The 19,950-nt window shown below is 35.7% G+C and overlaps 3 protein-coding genes across 8 annotated transcripts in view; all 3 read left to right on the forward strand.

Moving 5' to 3' along the window:
• Window positions 1–91: 91 nt before the first annotated feature.
• LOC113497906 (partner of bursicon) lies at window positions 92–883 on the forward strand. Its single transcript, XM_026877709.1, has 3 exons — window positions 92–215; window positions 295–419; window positions 537–883. Exons 1-3 carry the CDS (start codon window positions 92–94, stop codon window positions 705–707), a joined length of 420 nt encoding a protein of 139 aa, XP_026733510.1. The 3' UTR covers window positions 708–883.
• Window positions 884–3,187: 2,304 nt separating this feature from the next.
• LOC113497905 (bursicon) lies at window positions 3,188–4,219 on the forward strand. Its single transcript, XM_026877708.1, has 4 exons — window positions 3,188–3,388; window positions 3,475–3,584; window positions 3,667–3,792; window positions 4,076–4,219. The coding sequence occupies exons 1-4, from the start codon at window positions 3,283–3,285 to the stop codon at window positions 4,208–4,210; spliced, it is 477 nt and encodes a 158-aa protein (XP_026733509.1). The 5' UTR covers window positions 3,188–3,282; the 3' UTR covers window positions 4,211–4,219.
• A 325-nt stretch (window positions 4,220–4,544) lies between these two features.
• The window catches only part of LOC113497903 (lysine-specific histone demethylase 1A-like), a 232,819-nt gene continuing 217,413 nt past the window's right edge, over window positions 4,545–19,950 (forward strand). For 4 of the 6 annotated variants that reach the window (XM_026877704.1, XM_026877706.1, XM_026877705.1 and 1 more), the window contains exons 1-10: window positions 4,546–4,683; window positions 4,761–4,984; window positions 5,304–5,493; window positions 5,912–6,065; window positions 8,150–8,278; window positions 8,840–8,982; window positions 9,427–9,576; window positions 9,897–9,955; window positions 10,306–10,530; window positions 10,918–11,066. In XM_026877704.1, the coding sequence (XP_026733505.1) occupies window positions 4,660–4,683; window positions 4,761–4,984; window positions 5,304–5,493; window positions 5,912–6,065; window positions 8,150–8,278; window positions 8,840–8,982; window positions 9,427–9,576; window positions 9,897–9,955; window positions 10,306–10,530; window positions 10,918–11,066 (1,447 nt within the window). In that variant the 5' untranslated portion in view covers window positions 4,546–4,659. Of the gene's footprint in view, window positions 4,684–4,760; window positions 4,985–5,303; window positions 5,494–5,911; window positions 6,066–8,149; window positions 8,279–8,839; window positions 8,983–9,426; window positions 9,577–9,896; window positions 9,956–10,305; window positions 10,531–10,917; window positions 11,067–19,950 lie in introns of all 6 variants that reach the window. The other 2 variants (XM_026877702.1, XM_026877707.1) reach the window with 2 other exon arrangements.

Below are 19,950 nucleotides of genomic sequence, written 5' to 3' on the forward strand. Positions count from 1 at the left end.
ATATAAAAGGAAGTACATTCATGGAAAAAAATATTACGGCTTCGACCACAGCAAGCAACACACAAAGTTTTCAAAATAATATTTAACGAATATGTCTTTTAAATCATTTAAAGTTTTCACAGTTTACACAATTCAATTATTAATTTTATTTACATTAGAATGTGCTGCAGACGAAGCTTGTGAAACGATACCGACTGAAATTCATGTCACAAAAGGTCGGTAACAAATGATTTTAAATTTCTCGAGTACAATGTAAAAGTAATTAACTAAAATCTTATTTTAAAATGTTTTCAGAGGAATATGATGACATGGGTAGGTTACTACGATCTTGCAGCGGCGAAGTTAGTGTCAACAAATGTGAAGGCATGTGCAGTAGTCAAGTACGACCATCAATTTCAGCACCTACGGGATTTTCAAAGGTAACTTTTGCCGTTATAACCATCTCCAAATGAATGTCGACGTTAGCTATTGACTTTCCTCCTTAGTTAATATCAGAGAATGAAGTCTAACATGTATAAATATGCTTTTCTTTTCAGGAATGCTTCTGCTGCAGAGAAAATTTCTTACGTGAGCGTTTGGTGACTTTGAATCACTGTTACGATCCCGATGGTATTAGGCTTGAAGACGAAGACAGTGCTATCATGGAAGTGCGACTTCGAGAACCCGACGACTGCAAATGCTACAAATGTGGAGATTTCAGCCGTTAAATATTAAAGCCAACCTTGTTCAAATTTTATACCGATATATTCACAACGGAAAAAGGAGAAAACACACTTAGTTATTATTTTACTCATTAAGTATTAGCTATCATGTAGAAAGAAAATTGGTCAAAGGTTTTGAAAAAACAAAAACAATGTATTTAATTAATAAAAATAATTCATTGGTGCCTATGAACAAGAAAAGTAGGTAATAAAATGTTATAATCAGTTTTATAATAATATATTACTATGTAAGATAATAATTGTTGAAAATAAATAATTTATGAAGTTAAAACATCGTTTTTACCTACTTCTTAAACCCATTTGTCACAAGATTTAAAGATTATTAAGCAATTTTGAGAATTATCCAAGCAAATCTGTTATTCCCGACGCGACGGTTACTGTTAGGCATGCAAAATGTAATTTTAATCAAAATGATACTTGGCAGTTTATTATACAATTTTGAGATGTACAAAATTTACGAGTATATTCCATTGAACGATGCCTACCTGAATACTGAACAAATACTGCAGGACCGGCCAAGGTTAGGTACATCTAGAATATGAATGAAGGTGAAATTATTCGCTATCGATACTTTGCAAACAGCCAAACAAAATTTAATGAAATATTTTTAACATTCACTGCACAATACTTACGAAAAACAGCCTAGCCCTTGCCATACAGCTCAACACAGCAAATACCCTAACTTATCATTCCAATTTTATGAGATTAAGGAAAACTATGATGCATGTATGCAACATATATCCGCCTATCTATAGGAACCAAGATGAAAATTCATTTTACTGTATACTATAATTATACTGTGGTCTAAAACGTAATACAAGAAACGTAAAAAAAAATATATTTTCTCTGTAGTTATGTTCCTTATCGCATAAGGGCGACACAGGTCTCAAATAAGGGACCTAGGAAATTTTAGACCTAGACTAAAACCTCTATGCTCTTATTTTCTTCGTGCTTTAGAGTATAATGTCTTTGGTGCTTGCGGCTTGGGGCACAGTGCATATGATGGTAAACTAAACAATCATTGACAAACTAAACTAACTTACTTTAGAAAAAAAAAACAGCGCCAGACGAAAATGCCGTGATGGTCCAACGAGTTTTCGTCCAGCTATTTAAGTCGTTATTTTTGTACACGATATTATAGCTTGAAATTATAATGTGTATACGAGTTTTTTTAATCATATCAAATCCCTAAGGACATTCTCGCAAAATGTGTGACCCATGCTTCCTCTTTCGGCTTCGCATACAAATCTAATGGAATTTCCATCATTGGCAGTACGTTATAAGTACTGCATTTAAAAAAAAAATTAAAATGAGGAATAAACTAAAGCTCTGCAGGTCCGAGCGTCTTTAAGCGTGATAAAGTAACGTAATGCGTAGTAACGCGACACACACATCCACTTACTCGCAAACTGTTGCTTTTATAATATAAGTTTCATATGTTATGTTTGTAGAAACGATAAAGCATATAGATATTTCTCAAATATGACCATTGAATAAAAAAGCGTTTGTACAGTTGAAAGCTAGAAGGAGCTGGCTCTGTTATGCAGTTAAGGCGACATGTAGACTGTCGCATCGGGCTACGTTGCATCAAGACGAAAAAGATAAAAAAATGAACCTATAGGTAGGTACTGACACTACAATTACTGAGTACTTATACTTACAAATATATAAAGCTGAAGAGTTTGTTTGTTTGAACGCGCTAATCTCGGGAACTACTGGTTCAAATTGAAACATTATTTTTGTGTTGAATAGAACATTCATCGAGGAAGGTTTTAGGCTATATACCATCATGCTGCGACTAATAGGAGCAAAGATACAGTGGAAAGTGTGGAAAAAACAGGGTAGGTATAAATCATAACTTATGTATATCTTCTAACGTAATAATACGGAGAAAATTTAACAAGCCAAATTCTGTAAGAAAATAAATAAATCTGGTAAATCATGGGACAAAATCATCATCGAAGCCAGTCGAACTATACTGAAGAAAATCGGCTAAATTTGTTTTTATATTTCAGGGTCAATAGGTACCTACCTGGCCGATGCCTACCGTTCTCGAGATCTTTGGAGGCATTGCATTTGTCAAACACAAGTATAAGTAGCGGTCTGCTAACAAACCGTTTTGATTTGATTTGAAACAACCCCTAAATGAAACCTTCTAAAGGCAAGGCGATTCGGGGTTAAAAAAAAACTTAAATTAAATTAAATTGTTTTTCCTTATGGTGTACAATAAAGAGTATTCTATCTATCTATCTAAGTTACAGTTAAAAACATGTATTGGCTAGCTATTCTTATAAATACATTTCACAACAAAATCACTTCATAACTCCTGTGGAGTATCCATTTAAGATCGATTAAGTCTTGTCAGCGCTGTTGGCTCTATGTAATACCCACCCTAATACGATGTTTACACTAAAATCAATCTCATGTTTGGTGTACGAATAACTATATTTCTATTTTTCTAGGGCCTTTATATACTGAAGCATTCTTCAGAATCTCTACACAACAGCTTCTCTCTTCAAAGGAGAAAGACGGTTTAGGTTTTTACTCTATAAGCAGTAAAATGTTTCGTTTTGACATTGTCGTTTTGTGTTTCGTGTTTATATCCGCTTATAAATTACAAGAAAAACCAGTAAAGGCACAATCCGTGGAAGTGCAGTTGCCTCCAGGTATATATACATATATATTTGAAGTGTTTAATCAGTTAATTTTCGTTTTCGTTTAGTACCTACTGATAAATCCTTTTCTTTATCAGGTCAGGAATGTCAAATGACACCTGTTATCCATGTGTTGAAACATCCTGGATGTATACCAAAGGCAATACCCTCTTTCGCTTGTATCGGGAAATGCTCTAGTTACGTGCAGGTAAATAGTAATGCCTAATCTTTAGAACATTTAAACATCTTATAGACAATATACTCATACTTTTTCACTGTGTTTGCAAAAGGTATCGGGAAGTAAAATTTGGCAAATGGAAAGGACATGCAACTGCTGTCAAGAATCTGGTGAGCGAGAAGCAACTGTAGTCTTGCTTTGTCCTAAAGCTAAAAGTGAAGACAGAAAGTTAAGAAAGGTAAATAGAAACTAATATAATATCTAAAAACAATCAAATTATTAATAGGTATTCTGTCACAGTTCCAACAAATCTTAATGTGTCTATAACTTTGAACATGTGCTTATGGTCACACACCTGTCAGCATTTATGGACCCAATACCAATTTTGAAAAGAGTGATTAATTAGAAAACCTTTACTTTTAAATTGCAATCATATGTGCGTATCCTTGCGGTTTAGCTGACTATTTGGAACTATCCCCAACTAGGTGTAACTATAGATTTCATCAGCTGTTTAATTTCAGATTACTACTAAGGCGCCTTTGGAATGCATGTGCCGTCCTTGTGGCAGCATAGATGAGAGTTCTATCATTCCTCAAGAAGTTGCTGGCTACGCTGATGAGGGTCCACTTTATAACCATTTTAGGAAGTCGTTTTAAAAACTAGTTGTAACAAATTGTTTATTTAGAAGTTAGTAATTGTTATGTCATGATTAAATTTTACAGTAGATTTTGTTAGTAAATATATGAATAAAAATAAATAAAAGCCTTTGACCAACTATGCGTGTTTCTGTTTTTGTTTTAAGTACCAACATCAAAACTTGGGCATACTGGTGTCCTTTTGCGTGGCAACTCTAATATTAAAAAATTTCTGAAGTTGAAGTGAATGTTGAATAATTCAATTTCTGTTTTTTATCGTACGCACGAACGCAGTCGTTCGGCCGAGTTTGAAATTTCTGAACGCAGCTTGAAATGGGACTCTTGACATACAAACAATGTCACTGTGACTTTTGTCAGTTTATTTTTGTTTTGATTCTTTCTAGGCTGTATAATTGAACTCCAGTTATTAATTTGCAAAACACCTTTTTCCTTCATATTCATTTTTGAAAATGAGTCGCAGAAAACGAGCGAAGGTACTCAATAGCTAAATTTTATAATATTTGTTTTATTTCATTTGTTTTGATGCTAAGGTTATGTTTATCGATCGTAGGTTGAGACCCGGGAATTAGAAGAGAAATTAAAACAAGATGATTCGGAATCTGATCAGTCTGAGAAGAGTAAGATTACCTCGTCTAGCCCGACGTCAGTTGGAGGTCGGCGGGAGTCATCTTCGAGCCGTACAGCCGATGCTAAAGACAAAAAGGAGGAGTCGAAAACTGAAGACACCAAAAATGATGATATTGAAGAAATTAATTACAAAGAAATGCTTAATAGGTACAATTTAATTTATTTACTAAATCCAGTAAAACTATAATGCACCATTGATGCAAATAGTTTGTGTACCTGCCAGATACATAAGTCCTATTCTCCTTTCTCAGTGTACCCTATGATTTAAATTACCAAGTTTTGTGATGAATGTGAAGGTTATGAGATACACATTATTGTGAGTCTGTTCAAGGAAGTTACCACCACTGTCTTTGATACGTAGGAAGTAAACAGGTGGTGTTAGTTTTAATATCAACCATAATGGGAAACACATACACATCCAATTCCTTGTACACCTAATATTAATAATTGAATGTTAAAATTACAGTTTAGAAGGAGCAGCATTTCAATCACGACTGCCGTTTGACAAGATGTCATCATTGGAAGCTGAGTGTTTCTCAGATTTGGTGGGACCATCAAGCCATACTTTTGTACAGATAAGAAACCGCATACTGAAGTTATGGTTTGAAGATCCTAAGAAGCAATTGACTCAAGAACTTGCTGTGCAGAAGATGGAAGTGAGTATGAATAGTTTCAATTGTTTCCTCAATCATAATGTTCCTTTTTCATAGAAATAACTTTTGGATTATAGATTCACTAAAGTGAACATGTTAAAGGGGCCTAAGAGATTTGATAATTTTCAGAAATATTATAACTTTATAGCTAGCCTTTTCATGGGCTGTTTTGGGATAAGTTTTAAGTCTTACATTATAATCTTTATTGAGGCAGATTTATTTTTATTTGATTATGTCCTTGTATATATTTGCTGCCTTTTTTCTCCCCTAAAGGTTTCTACTTATGTACATGATTCAAATATTTGCACATACATATTAATCGGGATCATCCACCATTTAAGAATGAATCCACTTCACAAAAGTTGCTATAAAAATATTTGTATGTCTGTATTACATGAACATTTTGTGCATGATATTCCAGGCACCATACAATGGAGACCCTGCACTGGTGATGAGGACTCATGCATTCTTAGAAAGACATGGGTTTATAAACTATGGTATTTATGAGCGTACTACACCAATTCCAACTCCGCCTAAAGGGAAGCAGAGACCAAAAGTCATCATCATTGGAGCTGGTAAGAATTATGCAAATCTTTTCAAATAACAAATATTGGGGAAATGGCCAAACTGATTCACTGTGACACTAGTATTTGAAGTTGCTTAACATTGTTTCAAATTTTCCAAACATTAGAATTTAACTATGTATTGATTGTTGTTGTTGTTGAAAAGTAAAAGATTTTTCATTTTTTTACAAAGCTATACCACGCATGCTTTATCGCAGTGCCATTGGCTAGTGGTGACGTAAATCCTCACTTTCTGAGCTTATTTAATTCTTCGTATCTGAGGGCACGGCAGTGCCCCTGCCAAGTCTCGAGCAAAACGGGCACGGCCGTACCATCTTTTCTCGAAGCGATTCGCGGCTGTTTCGCCCCCCCTGTATCTTCGACGTGGACAAAGCTAGGAGTTTAGCTTTTCGGGGAATAATAGTAGGCATTAGAACAAGCTTAAGTTCGAAATTACATGCCAATTGAATTAATGGTTTAGGAGTTACGGTCGATCAAAGTTACACCATTTTGTCACTCACTGACTCACTGACAGATCATCAAAAATCTAAGGTACTTCTAGCAGACTTAGAAACTTCAAATTTTGCACCAAGATAGGTCCTTAGCCACATATAAAGGAAAAATTATAAAAACATTAAAAAATAATATGCCATAGAAAACAATTTTATATTTGCGGTTTGGCAAGAACATTATGTAGGGATTTTGACTGCATTGTTAACTTTGTTCGTTGTTTAAGTACCTATTCAATTGGATGAATACATACATAGAATAGAAAAGAATAATATAAATGTAATACACAGGCTATCATTAATACAAATTAATACATAAAATTCATAATTCATTAAATTAATAAAGCTAAAACTCCATTGTATTGCGATAAATATTGTATGCGCGCTCGATAGATGGCGTTGTACGTGTCTGAATCGCGCTATGGTTTCGTTACAAAGCGCAGTCTAAGTAGTACTTCAGAATAATTCGATAATTTTCATTTGATAGCGCCACCTGTCTATGAAAAACCATTTCGAAACTAAAAAATATTGTAGTGATAATTGATATTCGGAGAGCTTTACGTGTTATTTAGTTTAGTTTAGCTATAGTTTGTAAGTTAGTAGATATATATATGCATATATATATAAGTTTAAGCTTGTTTACATTAGAAGTAACGAAGTCTCAGAGAAGAAACAAAAGAGATAGAGATAGAGAATGGGTTCTAAGCAAAGCAGTAGCTGAAGTCCTAGAAATTATGACACCTAAAAAAAAAAGAAAGAAATACACTTACAAAAAATAAATGAGATCCCACCAAAAACATTAAATGTAAAAAAATGCCAAGTCTCTCGATGCAGTCTTTCCATCGTAAAAAGTTTTGAGATCTCATAGAAGCCAAGTCCTATTCAAAATATTTTGTAGTTATAAATCAACATTTAGTAATTGTATCAATAGTTTTCTTTATATTATAATTATAGTGACTTGGCAATGAGCACAAATTAAAAGCTGCTTGATGCCTGGAATTATGTGCAAATGTTACTGACGAGACCAGTGATCAGATTATTTGTTATGTGTGAATCATGATGGTCACTACCGACTACATGCTCCAATACGATAATTAAGAATACCTTACGGGCCATCGCTTTATGAAAGTAAATGAATCGAGAGTACACTAAGACTGACTGCCGTTGCCGAAATTCGGTTGGGACGACACGGATAAACCAAAAGAAAATTAATTTTGTGATATTAATGTTTACGCATGCGGTGTGTGTAACTTTCAACTCCTACAAATATGCCGTTTTATTTGTTTCTTCTTGTGCTCATTGCCAAGTCACTATAATTATAATATAAAGAAAACTATTGATACAATTACTAAATGTTGATTTATAACTACAAAATATTTTGAATAGGACTTGGCTTCTATGAGATCTCAAAACTTTTTACGATGGAAAGACTGCATCGAGAGACTTGGCATTTTTTTACATTTAATGTTTTTGGTGGGATTTTGATATTTCAAAACAATAGAAAATATATTATGTCCCTCCATAGATATGTACTTCCCTTACTTCGTGAGTTTGACATAATTGCATATATCATGTACAATATTACAGGAGTTTCTGGTCTGGCTGCTGCCCGCCAGTTGCTTTCGTTTGGCTGCGAAGTAGTTATACTGGAGGGCAGGGACAGAGTTGGAGGAAGGATTGTGACATACCGAAAAGGCCCTTATGTGGCTGACTTAGGTGATTATAGTTTTACTTTTATACTCTTTATTGTTTCATTTGGTTATTCTTTTTACTTATTTTCATATTTTCAAATCTATTTCTTTCTATTTCTATTTCTTCACTTTTTTAACAAGTCCCAGTATTCACAAACATTTAAGTCACTTGCACAAGATACTCAGACTCAAGCATTTGTGGATCAAGCAAGTGCTTGTCATCTGATCTGTGGACATTGTGTTTGGTGACCTCAACCAATGGGCTCTTTGTGCAGTCTATTATTTAGTACACGTTTGAAAATTATAAAGGAGCGACCCTCTTTACCCCCTATCATGGTTTTCCCTGAACCAATAAGATTAAAAACTTATAAGATAAGAACCTAGGAAAGATAAGACCTTATAAGAAGCCCATAAGGACCAAGCTGACCTCATATTCATGAGGTCATGACAGACCGGTGCCGCGGTGTCGGTAAAACCCCTATCCCGTACATCAAAATAATGATCATTAACTCAAATCCAAAATGTCTGACGCGATGCGATTTGATCCGAATCGCTTATAACTCCGTCTAACTTGTCCCATTTTCAGGCGCTATGGTGGTGACTGGTTTGGGAGGTAATCCTGTGACTACTCTCTCTGTACAAATGAATATGGAACTGCATAAGATCAAACAGAAATGCCCTCTTTACGAAGCAACGGGAAATCAAGTACCAAAACATAAAGATGAAATGGTATGTATTGAACTTTTGTCAACAACACTGTAAGTAGGAATATCTGATAAGACTGATTAGGGTATGTTAAGCATTAAACAAAAGCTACGATATGCATGAGAAAATCAACCATGTCTATTTCGTCCGAATTATTAATACTTTCTTGGTCAACCGGTACCTAGAGATAACGCAATGTAAACGTGTGCAACAAAATCACAACTCCCAAATAATAATTGTTTTATTTAGTAACTAGAAAAGTGTCATCATTTGTACATGATGCTGAATACTTTTATGTACATTTATTTCATTTATTGCCATCATAATTTTGTATTATTTCCTAGATCTTGTTTTACATAAATCATAGACAGTCATATATTTTGTTGAGCTTTCCTTTTTTTGTTTGTGAACACTGAACTCTGAATGCAGAAAAATATTATACATGAAAAATTATATCTTTCTGTCCAGGTGGAACGTGAATTTAACAGACTTCTTGATGCTACGTCCTATCTGTCACACCAAGTGGATTTCAACTATTATAACGACACGCCCGTCTCTCTAGGCCAAGCATTGGAATGGGTAATCAAACTACAGCAGAAGAATGTCAAGCACAAACAGGTACATAAAAGTTCAACTCATGTTGAACTGTGCGCGCCTTTCAGTTTCAATTCGCTTGACAGTGGCACACAAGTTAAAGCTGAATTAGTGCACGATGTCACACATTCACAAGGGCTCACCCATGAACCGTTTGCAAACATGGGTTTTACTAACTATTCATTAGTTTTACTAGAATTTAATGGAATTCTGATTTGTGCGTCTGAACGGTCCTGTCATGTTCCAATATAAACTATGAGTTTTCTCGATGCCTTGACTAGTAGACCAGAATAATACGTTAAAAATGCTGAGACTGTCTACCATATGTGATCTTTTTTTTTTAGATACAACATCACAAGGCTCTTATAACTTTGCAAGAAAGACTGAAGACTAATATTAATAAGTAAGTTAAATAAACACATTAAATACCTACCATAAACTAACCTACATTAAGAAAGTTTACATTAAACAATGTTTCATTACTATCCCCCGTTTCCTATGACTTCGTGTGGTTAGTAACTATTGTTAACCCTATAAAAATTCCATTAGAATTTCTACAGCTTCTTTAATTTAACAATAAAAGCTTCATATTATCACGATCATCTAGGCTGTAAAGTTTTTGTGTTTGTAACGTTGCCAGGAGCAATATCAAGATCTAGTGAACCGATTAAAAACGAGCTTATAGAGAACTACATGTTTGTTTCTATGAAGTGTGTAATAACTCAATATTTTATATCTATAATTTATTTTCAGAATGTCGGATTTGAAGGAACTTTTAAATTCAATGAAGACAGAGAAGGATGCTTTGCTCGTAGAGAGAGATAAGGGTGTGACGGGGGACGCCAGTATCCTGCAAGAGTTCAATCTGCGTCGCCTCAACAGAGAGATGAACCTGCTTTGTAATGAATACGACGCGCTCGTGTCAACTAACAGTACGGTCGAGGAAAAGATAGCGCAGCTTGAAACTAATCCGCCAAGGTAAGGTATTATATGTACTGTTTTTGCAGTAGATGGATGGCTGCAAAAGATAAAACGTATTAAACATGGTGAAACATATGAAAGTGGGGTCTAATAACGTTACTTACCATTTTAATGATTTTTTTGTTGAATGTATATAAGAAAAAATGATTATAATACTTTTAGAGAGGTATCATTCCGACGGATTCATTGAATTTTATTATATCAAATAACTACTCTTTAAAATAAATATAAACACTATAGGTATTATTGTCATACTTAACTTATTTAGTAGTGATCACGTTTAATTTTTTGGACGTCCTGAAATGAATAAGTCATTTCTTCAAAAACCTCGATCAATGATGCTAATCACTAACGTGTATCACTAACATGTACTTATATTTGTAGTTCGGTGTATCTGTCGGTGCGCGATCGACAAATCCTGGACTGGCATTTCGCTAACTTGGAGTTCGCGAACGCTACTCCGCTGGGCAACTTGTCGCTGAAGCATTGGGACCAAGACGACGACTTCGAATTCACCGGGAACCATCTAACAGGTATGTCTATATCTTCTAATATACCGTCTACGTTACCGTACCGAAACGGCTTAACCGATTTTTAATTTTTTTATAATGTGGCATTAAAAAATCATACAACTAGAAATAATTTATTAGGCAAAACAACGTTTGCTGGGTCAGCTATTCATTCATAAATGTATACCTATTCTCAATTCTTTATTGTGTAGGTACCATAATGTATACAGGTTGTAATGTATATTTTATATTTATACATAACAACTTGTATACATTATTAGTAGCAATTATGCACCCTGTCGAGCAAAGCTATATGCTAATATAAATATATATTATATCAATAGTAGGAGAGAGGCGGAAGAGCACTGTGTGGTTTATTCTATGTATTATTATTATTACTTAATTACTACTACGTAATATTGGGAATGCGAAATGTGGGATGAATGTTTGTTTGCAGCATGCTAGGAGGGTTAAACGATTTCGATGAAGTTTCGCGCTTACCAGCCGAATAAACAAGCTGTTTTCCTTCCATCAGCATCTGCTAGTAAATCGTTTCAACCAGCTTTAAACTTTAAATATTTTAAAGTACATTTTGGTTAAAATTCTACCATACAAATATTATTAATTATGTTTAATTTAAAACAAGGTTAAATTAAACATAATAAATAATATTTTAGTCAATTTTCGGTCTGACGGTACAATCATTTTGAATAATATACGTTGGTGTAAGAATATTAATAAAAAAATATTTAGGAGACATTTAGCACATGACAGCTTAAATAGATGACTAATTTAAAAGAAGAAAAGCCTTTCAGATTTGGTGGCGTGATGAATAGTTTATTTTGACAATAACAAAAATGAGTATTAAGATTATTATAATGTTGAGACAAGGGTTTGACGTGAACAGCCTGACAACTGTTTGCAAATCTGCATATTGAGAAGCTGCCATGACAAGCGCACTTAAAAAACTTAATCTTACATAAGATTGAATATCGACACATTGGTATGTCAGTTGACGAGGTAACCGAAAATCAAATTTAATACCAAGTGCAAAAATACTGGTTTTGCAATCCCTGCAAAAAGACAGTCACAAAATACACCAAAAAACGTTTAACAAATCTTAAAGCTATTTTTTAATTATGGGAATCGTAACAGTTATAAACACAATAAGTCGTTTAAATACTTTATTTACATTGTAACAATACGGAAGCATGTCTCCTGCCATGCGGCTGTCATCTGAACTCAGACTAATTGTTTTCTGTTTCCATTAATAACGGTGTGTTGAAGTCAACTTACTCGAAATTACTCGCTAATGGGTATTAATTGTCACAGTACACGACGTGACTTAATTAATTTAGGGGTTTGCCCTGATGAGCTATAAGTAACTGTAATAAATGATGCAGAACATAAGAAGAGATAATTAACGCAGTAAGTATCAAATACTGTGACGTATATGTATTTGTTTACTTATGTAAACTATTCAAAGCTTTTATTTCGCATGCATCATGCAACAACTGGTTTTGAACACGGTATTCTCATCAATCAATATTTCAAACAAACTGTCGAGATTAAGTTGATCGATGAAGTGACAAATAATGTCTATACGGCAGGTCCATTAGATAAGTTTCCGTCGCTAATCACCAGTGCCGAATGCAATGGCGTCGAGCCTACGACGGCAATAACTTCAATTAGCCGCTGCGGCGGCACTCGTTAGCGTTTTACCGAACGTTTCCGTGCAATCCAGCACGATCGATGCGCCATTGTATCACACACAAAAGATGCTACCGAATAGCAATAGTAGTCCCTATAAGGGTTGTTTTACCTCGGTGTGTTATTTGTTTCCACTTAAGCCATGCTATCTAAGCAACGGTGAATCTGCTATGCTTATAAGGCTGCCGTATATAGGTACATATTTTCCTGGCGTAGCCTTTTACATTAAATACATTCATTGTCATTAATGGCATATTACGCCGGCCGACATGTGAACGTTTTGTTAAATACACAAATTGCGTGAAGAACTCCTATTTGTCGACGAAGTGCTTTTACCATGAAAGTGCATTGATTGTTGTTTGCGAGTGTGATTCGACATCGGCGGTGCCTCCGTTCGTGCCCAAGGGCTTGCTCCGTTATGAATGTGGAATTTTCGAGTTAGTGGCCGGTTGTGATCTTTAGCAGCGGATGGCGGATTTTAGCCCCGAGCGCCGGTTCGTGTCAATAATTACTATCATTTCTCGCAGCAAGTTTCCATCTTCCACCGTCGATAAATTACCAACTGACTTCTTTGAATTGTCATAATGAGCGTTGCAGAAAGCACGGGGCCTGTACTTAGCTACTTTACACATGTGTAGGCCTGACAACTAAGACGTACTCGTTTAGCTTGTTTAGACTTAATTGTGGCTGTAAACTTATAAGCAGGACTAGCAGGACTAGAGTATATGGTTCCAAAATAATGTCTCTTGTCTGCCATTTATTATCAGAATTAACATAATGTATTCCTATGAGTCAGTGCTAAGTTGTTGCTGTCAGTTTCTGAATAAAATTGCATTTGTTTAGATTTCATTTATGTTTGTCGATTACCAGTAAAATATAAAAAGGGAAGGAGTAAACTGTTGCGTCCGTTGTTCAGTCAAAAGATATGTATCGCGACATCCCCGAGACGCCTCTTTTGTACGTCGGCTGTGCGTGTGTTGTCGGCCATATTTCTCGCTGTTCGCTCGCTCCGGTGTTCGCGGCGTGGGTAGTTGAAAAATGACATCTTGATTGTTGTGCGTTATTCTACTCATGAGAATGTCGAGTCGTAGTGGTCGCGTGCGCCGCTATTGTTGAGCTTCTCAGCCGCGGGCCCTACAAATTGAACGATTGTTAACCGTTCCTTGAAAACTCTGTTATCGTAACTAGTCACGTAATCTTGTGTATTCTTTACAACGCTTTTGTTTTTATTTATATAAAATTCACTATTAAAGTTGCTCTTGTAAAAATCAGAATACGGATGTCGTGAAAGTATGCATCCGAGATTAGGAAAGCCCACAGGAAACATTCCTCAGCTGTGCGTTTAACAATATTATACCTGGCTTCTACTTATACATCATACATCACTAAGTCCTAGCCGTGTTGTAATGCCTAACAATTAAATTTTTAATAATATTAAATTTATAAATGGTTTTCAAGTCATGTTATCAATCAAAAATATATACATTTACTGAAGATATTATTTTATTTTAAAAGTAAATTATTCATAAAGGATTGGACCACACAACATCTCCACAATACCATTACAAAAGCTATCATACATTTCTAAATTGTCGTAAACTACTGACTTTTTGTAGCTATAAAGCCTTCCTTTTATTTGTTGATTTACTTTAGGAATATATTTCAATAGGCGCACGCTACTGCATACAAAATAATTTTCACATTCCAATGATAATTACACATTGCAATAACTTACCGACTTGGTTATACCAGAGAGACATTCGCAAATCATAAATAAAACTAACAAAGCTTCGTTCAGAATGAATTATAAGCTGTTTTGCTATTTACAAACGCCAAATGGTGTTTAAAACAAGTCCCTATAGAGTCTGTGACCAAATGATCGGGGTACAGAAGAACTCGCGGCGGCAACAAGTTTTGATAACAGTGTGCGTGGCAAGATGCGAGGCAGTAATGAATGTGATACTAGCGCGACCTTCCTCATTTATCACTCGCTCTATGAATAAAATATCTCGACGTTGCCTTTCGGATAGTGTCTGGTCGTGCCGGGACGCTTACGGCTCACAACCGAGCGATCACAATCTTCAGCCTAGTACCTAATAATACTGGGCTCTCAGGAGAAATTCACACCGCCCGCTCTTGTTACGTCTCTTTGTTTAGTGTAAAACAGCCACCAGGGAGTATTTTGTACCGATTTCTCAGTTCGCTGTATTTCCTTGTAGCTCCGATATGAACATAGTGTTCTGCTTTACTCGGTCAAACTTCAAAATGTCTTTGAATATACAGTAAACTGTACTAACTGAATTTTGACTACTCCAAAAGTCTAGTGGCTTAAAACCATCTTATATACGTATACGATAATCAAATGTTTGTAACACCCCCGTGACACATCAATTAAGTTCCTTGTTTTATTTTATTGTATTGTGTTCTTCAAGCCTATAAATCAACAAATACTAGTTTATGGTCTATCTGCCCTGACACCTTTATTTACCGCCGACGAGGACATACATTGATATACTCAAAGGTCAAAAGACTTAGTGTTCGGTGAAACCTTATTACTTGCCTCTTCCCGTTATATTCAAGGTAATAAATATAATAGAGCTTATTGCGTTTTATAAGCATGATTTGCTTACTTGGCAGTTTTCGATGTTAAACTATAGAACGTTAGTGGTAAATGTAGAGTGATGAATAAAAAAGTTTTTATTGCCATTTTATGAAAGATGCCAATTATACATATGTCCAACACAAATATTTTTGATATGAAGAACGCTTTGGAGTAAATCGTCCATTCAGTAACAAGTAGTAGTGTATTCCGTCGTAGTCATTGCACATCAATATGGTGTGAAGACATAAAGGTCTTTTGCCCACGAGGATATCAATCGCGACGGTGGCGTTGCCTGCGGAGGCGTCAGGGCGTGGATGAATAAGCAATGAAACGACGAATGGCTCTATTAGCCCGCTATTGTTGCCTTGCGATCGCTCGACTTGCGCAAGCGACATGTATTGTTCGCGACTCGTGGCTTTCACTACACCACGGTGACGTCACAACGCTTGCGACCTAAATGCTTGCGGTGTTAGATGTAGTGCAATTTCCATTTATTGAGCCTTATATAGCGTGGAATGCACCTAATACGGTGGTAAGTCGTTGTCGCTATTACAAAGCCGTAAATGTTACTTGTTTAATGACTGAGGGAAGGATTGATCGCATTTACCTTTTGTTTTGTTTTTCGAAACTTATCTAGAAGATTTCACGTAAATCCATCTTATAGCATTGTTAGTTATTGCTGTCCTATTTGTTCCGTGTTACAAAGCGTAGGCCACTATTGAGGAGGAGATATTGCGTTTTACAATTATTAATTGTAAAGCTACTGGAAAATTGTTGATGAAGTAGCTTACTGAGGTAGTTCCGCTTGACACGGATTTTCTGTGCGGCGCGTCAACTCTGAGGATTTATGTGGTGCATTGTGTGGTCACGGGTCGGCTGTCGGCACTTTGTGCGTCTAATTGACAAGTGTCCGGAAGCGAACGCGTCACACCTGTCTAACGAGGACGTCGTGCACTTGATTGCGCCCACTCGACCCAAGCTAACAAGCTGCTCATCTTTACCTATATCATATTTCTATATTTAACAGATTTATTGTCAATTTTAAATGAGCATTGATTTTATACTGATAAAGTTTTCAATGATTTATCACGTGATTCAATGTAAGTGCACAAAAGTTTGTTCATAAAATACAAGCTGGAATATTAAGCATAATAAGTGCACCGAGAGATAACTTGTTTTTGATAATTGTGCTAATCTGGCTGAATGCAGTAGAGCAGGACCCTCTGGGCGACTCCGGCCAGTAATATAATTTGCATCGTGTACGGTAGTAGTTTTATTGCCAACAATTGGCCGTTATCTGAGAGCTTTTGCACGCCCGCCCGTCACAATTTTATTTATATTATTGGCGTTTATTTGCAGTAAGTTTCCAATAACTGCTCATCAAATATAATAATGCTTATAAAATAGGAGTGACAACGGTTCAATTTAATTTACTACTTATTCATTCAAATTTTGATTATTCCACGTTAGTTTAAATCGGGTCCCCGCTTTAACTTTCCTTTCATTGTAAAAGTTGTAATCCTCTTTGTGGACCCTAATTGAATTCACTGTTATGCTAATACTCTGATTTCCCATCTTATTTCGTTAATAGAGGTCTGTGGTAAACCAATTAAGGGTTCGTTTGTGGATTACTCAACTTTTGTTATACGAGTAGTTTAGGGGATGTGTATGGGGTTTGAAAAATGAGACATAACTATAAAATATAAAAGGTTCCCTCCCATGTTAATATTTCGGATACTGGAAACCGTAATATGATTAGGCGTGAAACAAATTGCATTTTAATAGTAAATAACAGTGTGCGAACAATGAAAATGTCGAAAAAAAACTTCGCTTGCCAAAGAACTATCGTAAGTTTGAAGTAGTCGCACTTACGCTAAAAGTTGCTTTTATCTAAAAAACTAATACATTTAATAAATCCGTCACCTCGATTTGTGTATTGTAACTTCCTTAATTCAGTGTTTAAAAAAATGGGACGTTTCGATTAAAATTGCTAGATTTAATTTCATTGTTTTCGCGTAGTGTGTGTCTGATGTGTGCACATGTTTATGTGCGACGGTGCATATGTCGCTTTATTGCGCGTTTCGGAAAGCTTAACATTCCGCCCGTGGACTCGGTCGTCTCTAATGCTAGCGTATTGCGGTTTTATTAACGTTGTTTCCTTTTGTATTACATTCCGTACCATCTTGTATAGCGAATGTAGTAGCTGCCGCGAAGTATCTTCGTAATCTGAATTCAGTTACAGATTCTATTAGGTTGTATGATTGCTGATCGACGAAGTTCGGCTTGGCTTTCAAATATAATGATTTTCAAAGGTTTTGGGAATTGAAACTAAGACTCTATTTGTCGTAGTTGTTATACTCATGCCGGTTATAATCAAATCAAAGCAAACCCCATGTTGGCTGCATTACAGCGCACAAAAATACTTAGTGTGTAACGTTCAAAAAACATCAACAGTTTCATAATTGTTGTTTTGTACATTAAATTGTTTTTATGAGTGCATGCTGTTTTAGTATTTTTATCCCCGCACTGGGTATGTGTTTGTAGGAGCGTTATGTAGGGTTGTGTCACTCCGCTCGGTCGAGTGCTCCGGCAGTCAGTGCAGCGTGAATTGCGGACGCCCGTTCCAGTCCCACTAACGCTGCGCCGCGCGCCGACTGGTTACACAAAAAAAAAACGAACAGTTTTGTTTAAGTTAAATCCGCTTAAACCTTTCCAAAAGTCACAAACGATGAATGTTACAGAAATTTTTAACAGAAAAATAAACTTTACGCTGTATCGTTTGTAACACATTGCAATGGTGTGGCGATATTACTTTCTTGGCTCTTTTGGATCGGTCTGTCGTAGCTCGCTGCTGGTCCTGAAACGGCCCAGATGTCGTCTGGAAGTGCAAAATGAAACACGTTAGCGCTGACGTCAGTTCCTTTTTTGTCGCACAGCCTGTGGAAGGCCATTTATCAACTTTTTATGGAAACGCTTGTTTTAATTTATGCTTACACTAACTTCCGAGCTCGTCGCAGCTATCTCTGACCTCATTTGCAACCACAGCTTTGTTGCTGTTTACGCGGACTACTAGAGCTGTTCTCCACATTTTAAAACAACTACCACCATAGCGCTGGTAAATGAATGTTTGCGATTATGCGTTATTCTAAAGGTGGCTCGGTGTGTCGCTACAACATTTTGCTAGTAAGTGGTTAGATGTTTCAGAAAGCGAAAGAAACATAGTCTGTGTTCTCATCACTGTTTACTGGCGCATTAAAAAGTCTTGTATGACCTTTTTTGAATGTGTAAGAATACACTGTGTGCAAAATTAAATGTATTGGTTGTAAATGGCCAAGTTTCACAGGCGGCGAATTTTAAAGCTCTGGCTGTTACAATTACATCTGATGCTTGTCTTTACGCTCATCTGATAACGGATATAAACGCCTTTTGAAGTTACTTTAATTAAATACTACATTTTTTGTTTTGTAGGTGTGTGATGTTTAGATAAGATCACACATTAAACGCAAAAGATTAAACATTTCTTGAAACAGTTAATTTAAACTGCATGTTTACCATATTATTTAATAGTGTAGTTGACATAATTTTGTCTAATAGTTCTCAATATTTACATAATAAATAGATTTTATGGAGGATATAGATAAGAGAGGTTAAAAACGACTGCAGGTTTTAGCTTACCTGAAGTTAGTTTTCTGAAAGTGTAACTTGCCGAGGGCACCCCGCAAAACGCTCGCCACAGGACAAATTTCGCTTATATTAACTTTTGCTTCGAGTAAATTTCTCTTCAACTGTGCGACCACTGCACGTTCAAGTGGCAAAGTTTTAATCTCGTCGCCGGGTTGCGGCTGTACTTTCTGTGTCTCTCATTGAGATACTGTCCTCCCTCCAATGTTATTTGTTCTCTTAATGAAGATTTTATTTCCTTGACTAAATAATTCGGTTTAAGCTCCTTTAAGGACAGTTTGGACTTTGGATTCTTTTATAATATTACCAACTTTCAATGTATGCAACTTCGTTTCATGAGCTCCTAAAAGCGAGCACTTAACCACGACGTAATTCCGGTAAAAGGTTCGGCGGCGCACCATCCATTCTCTTCTTAATGTTTATTTAAGCGAAAAAGTTCGATGCTCATTAACCGGATTGGCGGTTAATGAAACGCGTGCGACTTAGAATATTATATGTCGTTGGCTGAATGTCGCTACCGCCTGATAATATCACACATTATATTCACATCTCATTGAAGGTGGCTGTCTTATTAACCTGTTTTTCGAGTTGAGGTGTTAAGGTTTGATGGTTTAAGACGATAAACTAAAAGTTTTAGTGGCTGTAGTTAGAATATGTAGGGTTCCATAAGACAATTACGTTCGCGATCGCCAGTGTCATTGTACTAATTATGAATATTAAGCATACCGCAATAATTTTAACAGTACCGCTAATACTGCGTTTATTTAAATTCCATCGTAATGGTGTCTGAACATACAAAATTTTGTATTGTTGGTTATTAAGTTAGTTAGGGTATATTAAGTTTTTAATTTATTTGAATTCGATTTTGTTTTAATTTTTATATATATATATTTTATATATATTTATATATATATC

This window comes from Trichoplusia ni, chromosome 10, assembly GCF_003590095.1.
Source record: "Trichoplusia ni isolate ovarian cell line Hi5 chromosome 10, tn1, whole genome shotgun sequence".
Classification (NCBI taxonomy): domain Eukaryota; kingdom Metazoa; phylum Arthropoda; class Insecta; order Lepidoptera; family Noctuidae; genus Trichoplusia; species Trichoplusia ni.

What these genes read in the sequence shown, in the direction of transcription:
- LOC113497905 (XM_026877708.1), top strand. Translation starts at nt 3,283, where the DNA reads ATGTTTCGTTTTGACATTGTCGTTTTGTGTTTCGTGTTTATATCCGCT. An exon ending in AATGCTCTAGTTACGTGCAG is followed by an intron (nt 3,585 to 3,666) that starts GTAAATAGTAAT and finishes TGTTTGCAAAAG; the next exon opens with GTATCGGGAAGTAAAATTTG. An exon ending in AAGACAGAAAGTTAAGAAAG is followed by an intron (nt 3,793 to 4,075) that starts GTAAATAGAAAC and finishes GTTTAATTTCAG; the next exon opens with ATTACTACTAAGGCGCCTTT.
- LOC113497906 (XM_026877709.1), top strand. Translation starts at nt 92, where the DNA reads ATGTCTTTTAAATCATTTAAAGTTTTCACAGTTTACACAATTCAATTA. An exon ending in TGAAATTCATGTCACAAAAG is followed by an intron (nt 216 to 294) that starts GTCGGTAACAAA and finishes AAATGTTTTCAG; the next exon opens with AGGAATATGATGACATGGGT. An exon ending in CACCTACGGGATTTTCAAAG is followed by an intron (nt 420 to 536) that starts GTAACTTTTGCC and finishes TTTTCTTTTCAG; the next exon opens with GAATGCTTCTGCTGCAGAGA.